At 41.8% G+C, this 12,054-nt stretch overlaps 1 protein-coding gene across 3 annotated transcripts in view; it reads right to left on the bottom strand.

Moving 5' to 3' along the window:
• ENPP2 (ectonucleotide pyrophosphatase/phosphodiesterase 2) overlaps nucleotides 1-780 on the bottom strand; it is a 64,885-nt gene extending 64,105 nt beyond the window's left edge. For all 3 annotated transcript variants that reach the window (XM_065397673.1, XM_065397674.1, XM_065397675.1), the window contains exons 1-2: nucleotides 748-780; nucleotides 346-448 (exon numbers count right to left, since the gene is read on the bottom strand). In XM_065397673.1, coding sequence (XP_065253745.1) covers nucleotides 346-448; nucleotides 748-780 — 136 coding nt within the window. The remainder of the gene's footprint in view (nucleotides 1-345; nucleotides 449-747) is intronic.
• Nucleotides 781-12,054: the final 11,274 nt, after the last annotated feature.

Raw genomic sequence — 12,054 nt, 5'->3', positions numbered from 1 at the left:
AATTAAAATAAATGTAACTTGATCAGGTAATTCCCAACTGAACCTATTTAGTAGGCTCAATGAACAAAAAGTCAGGCACAGTGTACAACAATCAATTGCAATATCAGACTAAGTTAACTCAACTCTAAAATAAGCTTAATTCTCCATAGTCACATGCACACAGAGCAAAAGTTTAAGTAAACAGGTAACCTATAGGTGAGTCGCAAAGGTCAACAGACTCAGGCTTGTTAACATACCGGTACTCTTCACTATAACCCAGAACTAAAAGGAACAGAGTGGGAGTGGTTTCTAACCATGGTATATAACATAAGGTTAGTGAGATGTACAGTTTGTCATTTACTGTACCTGAGATTGCACCCTCATCCCAGTCTTCAGATCTTCTGAATCGATTTGCTGTAAATCCTACACAGACGTTAACCCCAAAGGCAAAAGCAAATAAGGATATTACCTGCAAAAGTAAGAGAGCAAAATGATCAAACTAAGCAAAACAAGAATGCAAATTTAAGAGTGTTGTGATTGAAAAAAGGAGGGACCAGATATATTATTTGAGTTGCTAGTCATTCCAATTCCTATTACTGGAACAGTAAATGACAGTCACTATTTTAGAGTAATCAAAACCAGAAGGGGACTTATGAATAAAACATCTGACTTAAAAGCTCAAATGTTTCTTTTTATAGGAAGTTTTTCAGGAGACACTGGTTAGTGCTCCTTTCTACACAAACATGTTCTTTTCCTTTCCTTCCCTACCTGATGTAACTGGAAACAGCTTTTCTTAGCCATACTAGAGAATTCTTGAAAAGCCTTCACAGTATGCTCTCTTTTTCTTTATATTGAGTGCAGTGCTGTTTGCTCCGTGAGTTCAGTCTATTAGCTACAACTAATCCCACCTGGTGAGGTTGACAGGCTCATTTGATTTGTCCAGGGGTGATTTCATCATGTTTCACTCACAAATCGCAGCTCTGAGTGCAAGAAGCTGCAGGCATCATCCTCTCTCTCCCCCTCCCCCACAAAATGCACACACACACTTTTATGTGGTTTCCTCTGCCCAGGCAGGGTTTTCTCATGTTGCTGTGGCCAATACCAGTTCATGTTCATTTTATTCTCCTCACAAAAGTAACACGGTTAAAAAAGAAACCAATGTGTTTTCATCTTGCTAGAACTGAAAAACCTCTTGGGCTAGGGAATGAAAATTTCTGTTGCCATCTTCAAACATGAGAAAACTTGCAAGCGAGGATTTCAGTGTAGTTAACTTTTAGAGAATAAAAAAAACCGCACACACAATAACTCCGCTGATTTTGTGAAAGAGCCGCAAGTTTTTTTTACTGGTTTGATAAACTCAGTCACTGGTCTCACACTTGGGAACTAAGTCTAAAGTTTCCAAATGGTTCTCATGGCAGAATCCCCAGCAGTGTAACGAATTCTGATAAGGTTACTTTTCCAGCATTGGGATCCCTTGCATTGCTACACAGAGTACTTATGTAACTGCTCGCAACTGCATCCACGCATGTTGAAAACCCAACATACCTAAAAGAACGTGAAATTTCAGCCTCCCCCTTCCTTATTTGCCTTTTAAATATATATATATATATATATCACAACATTCAGAGTTCAGCTGCTTTGATAAGCAGCTCTCTCTGCAGAGCAGACGATAACGGTGCATAGAATTATGGTTCACGCTGGTGGTTTAAATGTTATTTGCTAAGGCAAATTATTTACCAAGTTAGTTCACCACCTTTTTTATCTCCTGAAAGCGTCTTTTCACTAACAACTACACTTAAAGGGACAGAGTCAAAATTTGTCAGTCTAACCCCGGACTTTCCTAGCTTCCTGGAGAGTCATCACATATTAGAGGGTTTGCATGAAGGAGTCCAGTAAGACTTTTTTTTAAATAAACCAGTTTAAACACATACCATAGCGCTTCCATTAGAAGTCGCGCTCAAGCAATAAGCACTCTCGCTTCGTAGCCTCACCTTACTAGGCAGGGCTAAAACCCACCCTTGTTTACTAGCCACACCTTATCGCACAGCCTTTAACAGAAGCCGCCCTCGATTCTTTTTCATGCGGGTGTGAACACAAAGTGGGCTCCTGGCGCAGCTGTATCTTCGCCACGCAAACCACAGGGGGCGTAATCACGGGGAGCAGAAGCCAAGGCGGCTTCTGTTCTCAATGAAATTATGCAGACGATTGAAAAAAAAGACATGCTCGATTTACTCCGCAGCCAGTGCTAAACAAACCGGAGCATGCGTGCTACGATAGGGGATCTTGCTTGCAATAGGGTCGCTGAGTAGATAGGTCAAGAGTTGAGCCCGTATTTTACCCTGCCCCAGTTTGGCTGGTTTGAAAATGACCTGGATGGTCGGATTACAGACTGCACTGCATGCTGAAGTCCACTTCTCCATCCAGGCTTGCGCGGATCCCTGCAGCGAGGTGCTGCTTGGCTCCCACGACAAAGTTTGCCCGTAGCCTGCGATAAACCCTCTGTGCGCGAAAGTTGTGTCATGCGCCTGCACTCACACAGAGCAGGGGGGAAGGACTGAGGAACCGATTCATTTTTCTCCCTCCCCGCTGAAACAAAAAGGCTTTCTCATAACCAAACGGGGAGGCATCACCTCTTGGCAAAGCAACTTGTATGAAGCTGCGCTTCGGTAGAAAAGTTTCTATTTTGTTCCTGAAAATATATACGACGTGATTGATAGAACAAGACACGGTGTTCAGTTTGTGTAACTGGAAATGAGAGTGAGTGGGGGTAAAGACCTAGAAACTTGCAAGGTGTCCTTTAAAGAAACCAGTCTACCATTTGATGCAATCTGTTGCAAATATGTGCTCTTTGGAGGTATTTTCTGAGCACCCGGGATAAAAGGCATCTCTGGCTGGTGTGATTTAGCAATTAACCGAGAGACAGTGAGCTAAATTGGGACTCTAGAAATCACGCCAATTTAGTAGCACTATTTTAACAGGGAGCTCTTAACCTAGGAGCATCTGAACACCCATAAAGTATCTGTTGTATATTCCTTCATTTTCTTTGTTGATAGCGACACAAAGTTCCGGACATAGCTGCATAAACAACTGCAATAGCTGAAGCCAGTACTCATGTATGAGTGTTTACAGATTTTAAAGTTGCTAACTTGCTACACTTAATTTCAGACTCTAAACCCATAACTGAAGGAAGAAAAACAGCTAGTCCTTTAACCTATTCACCACACAGCACACATTTTCTGAGGTGCTATCCTCATAGCCCTATAGAATTTAACATCTTTAGCTCCTGTTGCAGTTTGACCTTGACACAAATTTGACAAAGTGGACCATACAAAAACACTTGGCATTTCTAAACCCTGTTGTACAATGTCATCCATGAACATATTTTGCTGTGTAACAATAGCAATGTATCATAAGAATTATAAGAGAAAGCCAGAATCATCACAGAGCAAATTTGTAACAGACACTGCATGTCAAAATTAATGAAGTCCTTGGTCCAGTGGCCGGGACATGGGACTGGGATTCAGGATTCCTGAGTTCTATTACAATCTCTGCCACTGACTCACTGGGTAAGTCATTTACAATCGCATTTTCAGAACTAGTTCTGATTGTGAGTGCCCAAGTTGAGACACCTTTGGCCTGATTTTCCAAGGTGCTGAACATCTGCTGAAGTTGTAGATGGCTCAGTACTTCTGAAAATCAGCTCCAATATGTCTGAAAACTGGAGGCCCAGAAAACGGAAGTATTAAAAATATCAGTGACCACATTTTTAAATATTGGATTTTGGGGGGGGGGTGGATTTGAAACTTTGTGTCTTATGGATAGATCCTGAACTGGTATAAATTGGCATAGCTCCACTGAAGTCAATGGAGCTGCACTGATTTACACTAGATGAAGATCTGGGCTTATGTTTCCTATTTTGTAATGTGGGTATAATGATATTTACTATCCTTCATCATGTCCTTTAAGATCTATGGGTGATAAGCACTGTATACTCCTGGGGGAATTGCAGAATTTTGCAGAAATTAATGTTGTGTGCACAGAATTTCCTTTCCCGCACAGAAATGGGCTGCAGTGCTTCTGGCCACCACTAGGGGCCTCTGGACTTGGCAGAGCCCAGCTCACACCTAAAAGACACTGCCGGGGGAAAGAGGAGGGAGCTAGAGGGGTCCTGGCAGCTGCAGTTCCCAGCATGCCCTGAGGGAAGGAGATAGCAGTGCAGAGGAATCTCCATGCAAGCCTGGGACCAAGTATGAGGCTGTTTTTCCCTCTGGATCCCTAGGCTCTGTGGGAGGAGGGGGGCAGGTGTCTGGGCTGGGGGGGCCATGGCTGGGCTGTGGGTGGGATGGAGTGCAGGTATCTGGGCAAGGGGGGGGCCTGTGGCTGGGCTCTGGAGGCAAAGGGGTGTGGGTATCTGAGCTGGGGGGGCATGGCTGGGCTTGGGGGGGATGGGTTTGGGGTGTATTAGCTGGGGGGGCATTGTGGCTGGGCTCTAAAGGGGGAGGGGTTGTGGGTGTCTGGCCCCCCGGCTGGGCTCTGGCAGGGAGGGAACGGGGCAGAGAAACAGGAACTGGGTTGTCGTATGGGTTTCTTTAACTCTCTACTCCTGGGGGGAAATTTTGTGGTGTCTGTATTGTTGCTGATATACTTGCTGATAGGTATTTTGAAATAAATTACCAAAATAATTGAAACTGGTGTGATTAGGTAGTGTTATTTTGACAAAAGTTGCAGAATTTTAAAATACTGTGTGCAGAATTTTTAATATTTTGTCACAGAATTCCCCTAGGAGTAACTCTAAATGTGCTAATTTTATCATTTATTATACTTTTTCTGTGATATTTGCTATATATTTTCTAGTAGTTCTGAACTGATCACACATTCACACTGACAATCTGACAATCACTTTTTCTGTAATGAAGATTCTGCCTCAAAGCATCCTAGTAACACAGGAGGAATTCATTAACATGAACAAAACTACTAATCCTTATTTAAGCAGGGGTCTTCAGCAATTAATTGTCATTTTACTGGGAACAGAAGAATGACTCCACCAATCAAAAAATACACATTTTATTTTTTAAAGAAAGAAAAAAGGCATAAGTAATGTATGAATAAGTTATTGTGTATGACCAGCATTATCTAATGGAAAGAAAAATACAGTGCAGAGGTACAAAGAAAGTCTTACAATTAAAATGAAATTCACTTTAAATGAGTTGCATAAGAATCCACAGGAATTAATATTGCATTTATAAGCTACTCTTATTGTGTATTTGAGGTTGAAATATAAGGTCAGATGTAGCTGAATAAGCAAAAAGAAACATGCAGAAGATAAATTTCAAGAATTTAGGACACTTAAGCATGTGAGTAACTATACTCATATGTCTAGTCCCATTGAGTTCTACTCATATGAGTACAGTTACTCACATCCTTCAGTGTTTGTGGGATTATGCCCTTAGCTTTTTCTGCTGTTTAACATACAGCCATGTTACTGCTTACTGTATTACTCCCAGAATGCAAAGCATTAAATTAGCCCTGTGACACTACACCTCATATTCTTCATAGTGATATTATTATGATATGATTATGGCATAATTATGATGCATTTTGTACAAGACAGGTCATGTAAGGTGTCATGGGAAAAGTTATGATTTGCTGAATATGATTATCCTATTTGTATGCATGTATCACTTTTGTATCTGAAGTTATGAATATTGACTATGTATCAGTATTTCACATATAGTCCAACCTGGGTGACACCCACTAGGCAAGACCCTTCCAGTCTAAATAGCTGGTTGTGAAGGGACCATTCAGGGTAATGGGCCATTAGGGAGAACAATAGGCCTTAGGAGAAGCTTATCCCCCACCTGGTGAGCCTTCCTGTGGACGTTTCAGCCAGCCTGTAAGTAATGGCTGCTATGACTCTGCAAGGGCATACGACCAGCCCACATGACTCTGGACTCCATTTTGGGGGCCTGTGTTTTTACGCAAACTGGGCTGGGAACTGTTTTTGGAACAAAGGATTTCCACCATATGCTAAAGTTATATAAGGCAGGGAGTGACATAATCTGTTGTTCTTCACTCCCCACACAAGAGAACACCTGGAAACACATAAGGAACAAAGTCTGAACTGGGGGAAGTGCTGGACCCAGGCTAAAGGGACTTCTAGCCTGTGTGTGGAAACCAGGGGATTCCAAGCTGCAAAGCAAGTGAAGATTGTGCCTTGAGAATCTGCAAGCCTGCTTGTATCATCAGTCAGGGTGAGTGATTACTAGTATGGTAAACTTAGTTGGTGTTTTTGTTTATTTACTAAGTAATCTGCTTTGATCTGTTTGCTATCACTTATAATCATTTAAAATCTATCTGTTTTGAAGTTAATAAACTTGTTTGTATTTTAACATAAACCAGTGTGCCTTTAAGTGAAGTGTCTGGGGGGAAATCTCAGCTTGGTTACCACAAGTACGCATATTCCTCTCCACATTGAGGGAAGGACGGATATATTAATGAGCTTACACTGTACAGATCCCTGTGCAGTGCAAGATGATATAATTTTTGGTTTATACTCCAGAGGGGAGTGCGTGCCTGGGGAGCGGGGAAACTGCCTGGGGTCTGCTGCTTACACTCTGCCCAGTTGGGTGAGTGGTGCCACCTGCTGTCATGTTGGGTGAGGCTGGCTGTGTCCCCAACTCAGTTGTGTACAGCAGACTGCACCCCAGGGTGACAACCCGTCACAAGCCCCTAGGTCACTCTTTAAATGAAACATTAAGATTGTAATAATCCAGCAGAATGACTAGGATTTCTTTTCTACCATTCAACAGTATTACCATAAGAGATGCAATATATAAGAACTTGTATAAGACACATTATTAATAAATACAATATCTTAACAACAGGAGAAAATCCTGTGAAACTAGGAATGTTTGCTCTGAATCACAGAGTAACAGTAACAGTATCCCCTCACACCAGTCCTAGAGGGTGGACAGGAAGCAGCACTCACTAGCAACTGTGACAGATGTGATCATCCAAAATGCTAGATGCATACACGGGAAATCAGATTCAACAAACAGCCCATATTGACAAACTATATCGGGGTCGGCAACGTTCGGCACGCGGCTCGCCAGGGTAAGCACCCTGGCGGGCCGGGCCAGTTTTATTTACCTGCTGACGCGGCAGGTTCGGCCGATCGCGGCCCCCACTGGCCGCGGTTTGCCGTCCCGGGCCAATGGGGGCGGCGAGAAGCGGCGCGGGCGAGTGATGTGCTGGCCGCGGCTTCCCGCCGCCCCCATTGGCCCGGGACGGCGAACCGCGGCCAGTGGAGGCTGCGATCGGTCGAACCTGCCGCGTCAGCAGGTAAATAAAACTGGCCCGGCCCGCCAGGGTGCTTACCCTGGCGAGCCGCGTGCCGAACGTTGCCGACCCCTGAACTATATAAACTCAGTCCCAAAGTAAGATTAGTTCTCCATTTCATTCCCCCTCAAACAAAATCCTTGAGTGATCATTCGGGTGAGCCTACCAATGTACTTTGAAGGTCACCAGTTCCAAGCTGTGACTGACCAATTATGGAAGCAAAATCCAGAGATAAGGGCACCTCACTAAAAACACCCTGTTCCACTCCTTAGCTAACCAAATATAGGTAATGTTAGCAAAAGCAACACAACTGAAGAGGTAACATACAGCAAGAAAAGCAGATTCTTGGGTAGCCAGGACCCTAACCATATTTATAGGGCTTCATTGATTAAAATCAACACCTTGGATAACACCCGAATAAGCCAGAGGCCTACAGACTCCCTTTCTCTCTCCCGTTCATCTAATATTAGGGATGTAGTTGGGGTAGTGGTTGTGACAGTATCAGATCTAGAAGAAGAGGATGGTGAGATGTCTAGAAACAGGTAGTGGCTGGGGTGTAAGCAAGCCAAAGGTTTGGCAGAAATTGGCTGGAATGAGAGAGTGGAGGCAGAAGGTGGATGTGAGCGGGCAAAGTAGTGAATGGGGTGGAAGTTTGCAGTGGGTTTTTTTGTTTTGTTTTGTTGTTTGTTTCTTGAGGGAGGATATACAGAGATTTTATTTAATCAGTTTACTATTTACAGCTGAGATCACTTTCACGTACTATTTTGCTACACTACATGGCTACGTTATTTCCAAACCACAATATAACAGTTCACTCAACACATAAAACAGCTCTTCATAGAAAAAAAATGAAAATTAATTATAGAACAGTAGTGCATACATTTTACTCCCGAAAAGCCAGCTTTATTTTAAAACACTAAAGTTTGGAAGATTGGAGCTCTGAATTTGAGGAGATCAAAGATACACGCTTGTGATTTTAAAATTATTTTGTTTAGTTGTCATTTCATAGAATTTATCTTTAAAGTGTACTGGAATTCACCTATGTTTTTAAAAAACTGACACTGGTGAGAGGTAAAAAGTAATATATTAGCCATCAAAAATTAAATACAGCTGGCTTCCTTTGTACAACTTTAGCCAAAAAAGCTCCACATAGTGAAGATTTAAAGGATTCCATATATATTTAAGAATCAGTCAATTAATGCTTAGAGGTAATCTACCAAATTAGGCACACTTCCTTTCACTTTCATGTCAACCAAATTAATCTTGATCGGCAAATGGTTCTGAAATTAGAAAGTTTGCTAGTATACTAAAACATATTTAGATACATGAATAGCTGGTAAAATAGGGAGTCACAGGTAAGTATGTGGGTATGTGGAAAGCCAAGTTGCTTTGCCCATCACCGGTGTACATTACAGCTGTCCTCATCTGTGCAGGGTGTGTTTTAGCTAAGTCTACATAGGCAGGAAAACTACTGCAATAAACCAAGTCCATTCACCTTCCAAGTAAATAAGAGATTCACGCTTTGGTTGGTATTATCTTCTACGCGTAGGGTCCCCGGCTCCTCCTACACAACACTACACAGGCATCCACAGCATGCCCAGCAGCTGAATGGCAGCAAATGCCAGTGTTGCCAGATAACATATATCATGATTTCTTGTAGCTTCTTTACAACTAGAGCCTCACACCCCTCTGAATAAATGTCCATTGGTGGGTCAAACTGCCATACTCATAGACTCATAGACTCATAGACTTTAAGGTCAGAAGGGACCAATATGGTCATCTAGTCTGACCTCCCGCATGATGCAGGCCACAAAAGCTGACCCACCCACAACAGAATCTTCCAGCCTGCGACCCCTGCCCTATGCTGCGGAGGAAGGCGAAAAACCTCCAGGGCCTCTGCCAATCTACCCTGGAGGAAAATTCCTTCCCGACCCCAAATATGGCGATCAGCAGAACCCCGAGCATACAGGCAAGATTATACAGCCGGACCCTCATTTTACCCGCGATGGCACGTTAATGCCTAATTGACTAAAATCACGTTATCCCTTCAAACCATTCCCTCCATAAACTTATCAAGCCTAATCTTGAAGCCAGAAAGGTCTTTCGCCCCCACCGTTTCCCTCGGAAGGCTGTTCCAAAATTTCACCCCTCTGACGGTTAGAAACCTTCTTCTAATTTCAAGCCTAAACTTCCCCACGGCCAGTTTATATCCATTCGTTCTCGTGTCCACATTACTACTGAGCTGAAATAATTCCTCTCCCTCCTTGGTATTAATCCCTTTGATATATTTAAAGAGAGCAATCATATCCCCCCTCAGCCTTCTTTTGGTTAGGCTAAACAAACCGAGCTCCTCGAGTCTCCTTTCATAGGAAAGGTTTTCCATTCCTCGGATCATCCTAGTGGCCCTTCTCTGTACCCGTTCCAGTTTGAGTTCATCCTTTTTAAACATAGGAGACCAGAACTGCACACAGTACTCCAAATGAGGTCTCACCAGCGCCTTGTATAACGGAAGCAGCACCTCCCTGTCCCTACTAGAAATACCTCGCCTAACGCATCCCAAAATCGCATTAGCTTTTTTCACAGCCACGTCACATTGCCGACTCATAGTCATCCTGCGATCAACCAGGACTCCGAGGTCCTTCTCCTCCTCCGTCACTTCCAACCTATGCGTCCCTAACTTATAACTAAAATTCTTATTAGTCATCCCTAAATGCATCACCTTACACGTCTCACTATTAAATCTCATCCTATTATTGTTACTCCAATTTACAAGGTCATCCAAGTCTCCCTGCAGAATATCCCGATCCTTCTCCGAATTGGCAATACCTCCCAACTTTGTGTCATCCGCAAACTTTATCAGCCCACTCCTACATTCGGTTCCGAGGTCAGTAACGAATAGATTGAATAAAATCGGACCCAAAACCGAACCTTGAGGAACCCCACTGGTGACCTCCGTCCAACCCGACAGTTCACCTTTCAGTACTACCCGCTGCAGTCTCCCCTTTAACCAGTTCTTTATCCACCTCTGGAATTTCATATCGATCCCCATCTTTTCCAATTTAACCAATAATTCCTCGTGCGGCACATTTGTACAATTGGTGCTGGCCGTTTTGCAGCAGCTGAAGAGCACACTGTAATTTTTAGTTTCTTTGAACCACTTAGTATTCTCCCACCATGTGAAGGAGAGATAAGGACTGAGGGCAGAGGGCAGGATGCATGGGTGGGTTGGCTTTAGTCTGTGGTGAACAGTTTGTTAGCAGGTAATACACCAGGATCCGTGGTGTGGCTCGTTTTCATACCTTCATAAGCTTGAAGGAATTTACAAAGGGAGGCTATCCAGGTCACACTGGAATAGTACATAAGAGCTGTTGCAGGTTGTGGATAGAGAGGAATTGACACCTTTTCAGCTCAGAAGGATAATGCTGTAGAATATAAATACAGCTAATTATATAATCAATATGACCTATATACTTGATAGACTGATGTAAAATGTTAGGGCATGTGAAAAACTTCAGACAGCTAATAAGCAGAACCATGAATAAATTAAAAAAAATACAAACTAATCATAAGAAGGGCAAGAGGAAGACCTAAAGTTCTTATTGATATGTTAATAAGATGGGCTGGGCAGAGACAAAGAGAAGCCATTAGTGGAGATTGGGAATGTAATGTCACATCCCAGGATCATTAGAAATGGTATGACAATTAGAGAAACATCTGTGGTTATCTTTTTCTCTTGCATGCAACATTTTGTAAAAATTATATGTATTCTATTCTACATAGATTCCTATACTGGGTTCACCACCATAGCATCTGAGCGACTTTCCGAAATGTGTTAAGCAACATGATTAACATCTATCACATGTAGTTTGTTCTCTCACCCTCTCTCCCCCTGGACACAGCAGAGGCAGGAGTTGAACTAGGTACCTTTGATAGCATAGACAAGGATCAAAACTCTATGCCAGGAAGGCATTTCAACTAAATATTAATGATATACATTTATCAGCCAGAAATACAAGTTCACACATATATATATTTTTATAATTTTACCATATATTAATAATGTTACTTTTTCAATTATTTACGTTATTCTAAAGAAAAAACATCTATAATTATTTTACCAAACCCTCTGTCAATTCATAAATATGTTGATATTTCCTAATTAAAAGTATCCTTTGAAAGAAAATATTTAGCTACCAAAATTAAGATATCAATAATAAGACATAAAATCCTCAACAAACCATGGGTGAAATCCTGGTTCCACCAAAGTCAATAGCAAAATTATCATGAATTTTACCCAACATATTTGTTATGTGGCCAATATGAAGTTTATATTGCCTATTCATTTCCTTGCTTTTAAGTGTTTGGCGTTTGTAATTGATAACATTGGTCAGCATCTTGCGTGGCACTTAGCAACCATAAGTGGCCTTCAAAACGATTGTTTGCTTTTCAAAAATAGCCAAAGGAATGAATTACATGAGCATACACTCTTAATAACATACATGCCATTATGCATAGTACTATGTAACTGTCCCATGGATGTAATTCGTAAAGTCATGTGTGTGAAAAAAGTAGGACTGAATCGCAAGTAATCACACTGTTAAACAATAATAGAATACCATTTATTTAAATATTTTTGTATGTTTTCTACATTTTCAAATATATTGATTTCAATTACAACACAGAATACAAAATGTACAGTGCTCACTTTATATTATTATTTTTGATTACAAATATTTG

Source organism: Emys orbicularis, chromosome 2, assembly GCF_028017835.1.
Source record: "Emys orbicularis isolate rEmyOrb1 chromosome 2, rEmyOrb1.hap1, whole genome shotgun sequence".
In the NCBI taxonomy this organism is placed as follows: domain Eukaryota; kingdom Metazoa; phylum Chordata; order Testudines; family Emydidae; genus Emys; species Emys orbicularis.
This window is presented reverse-complemented; position numbering and strand designations above follow the sequence as displayed.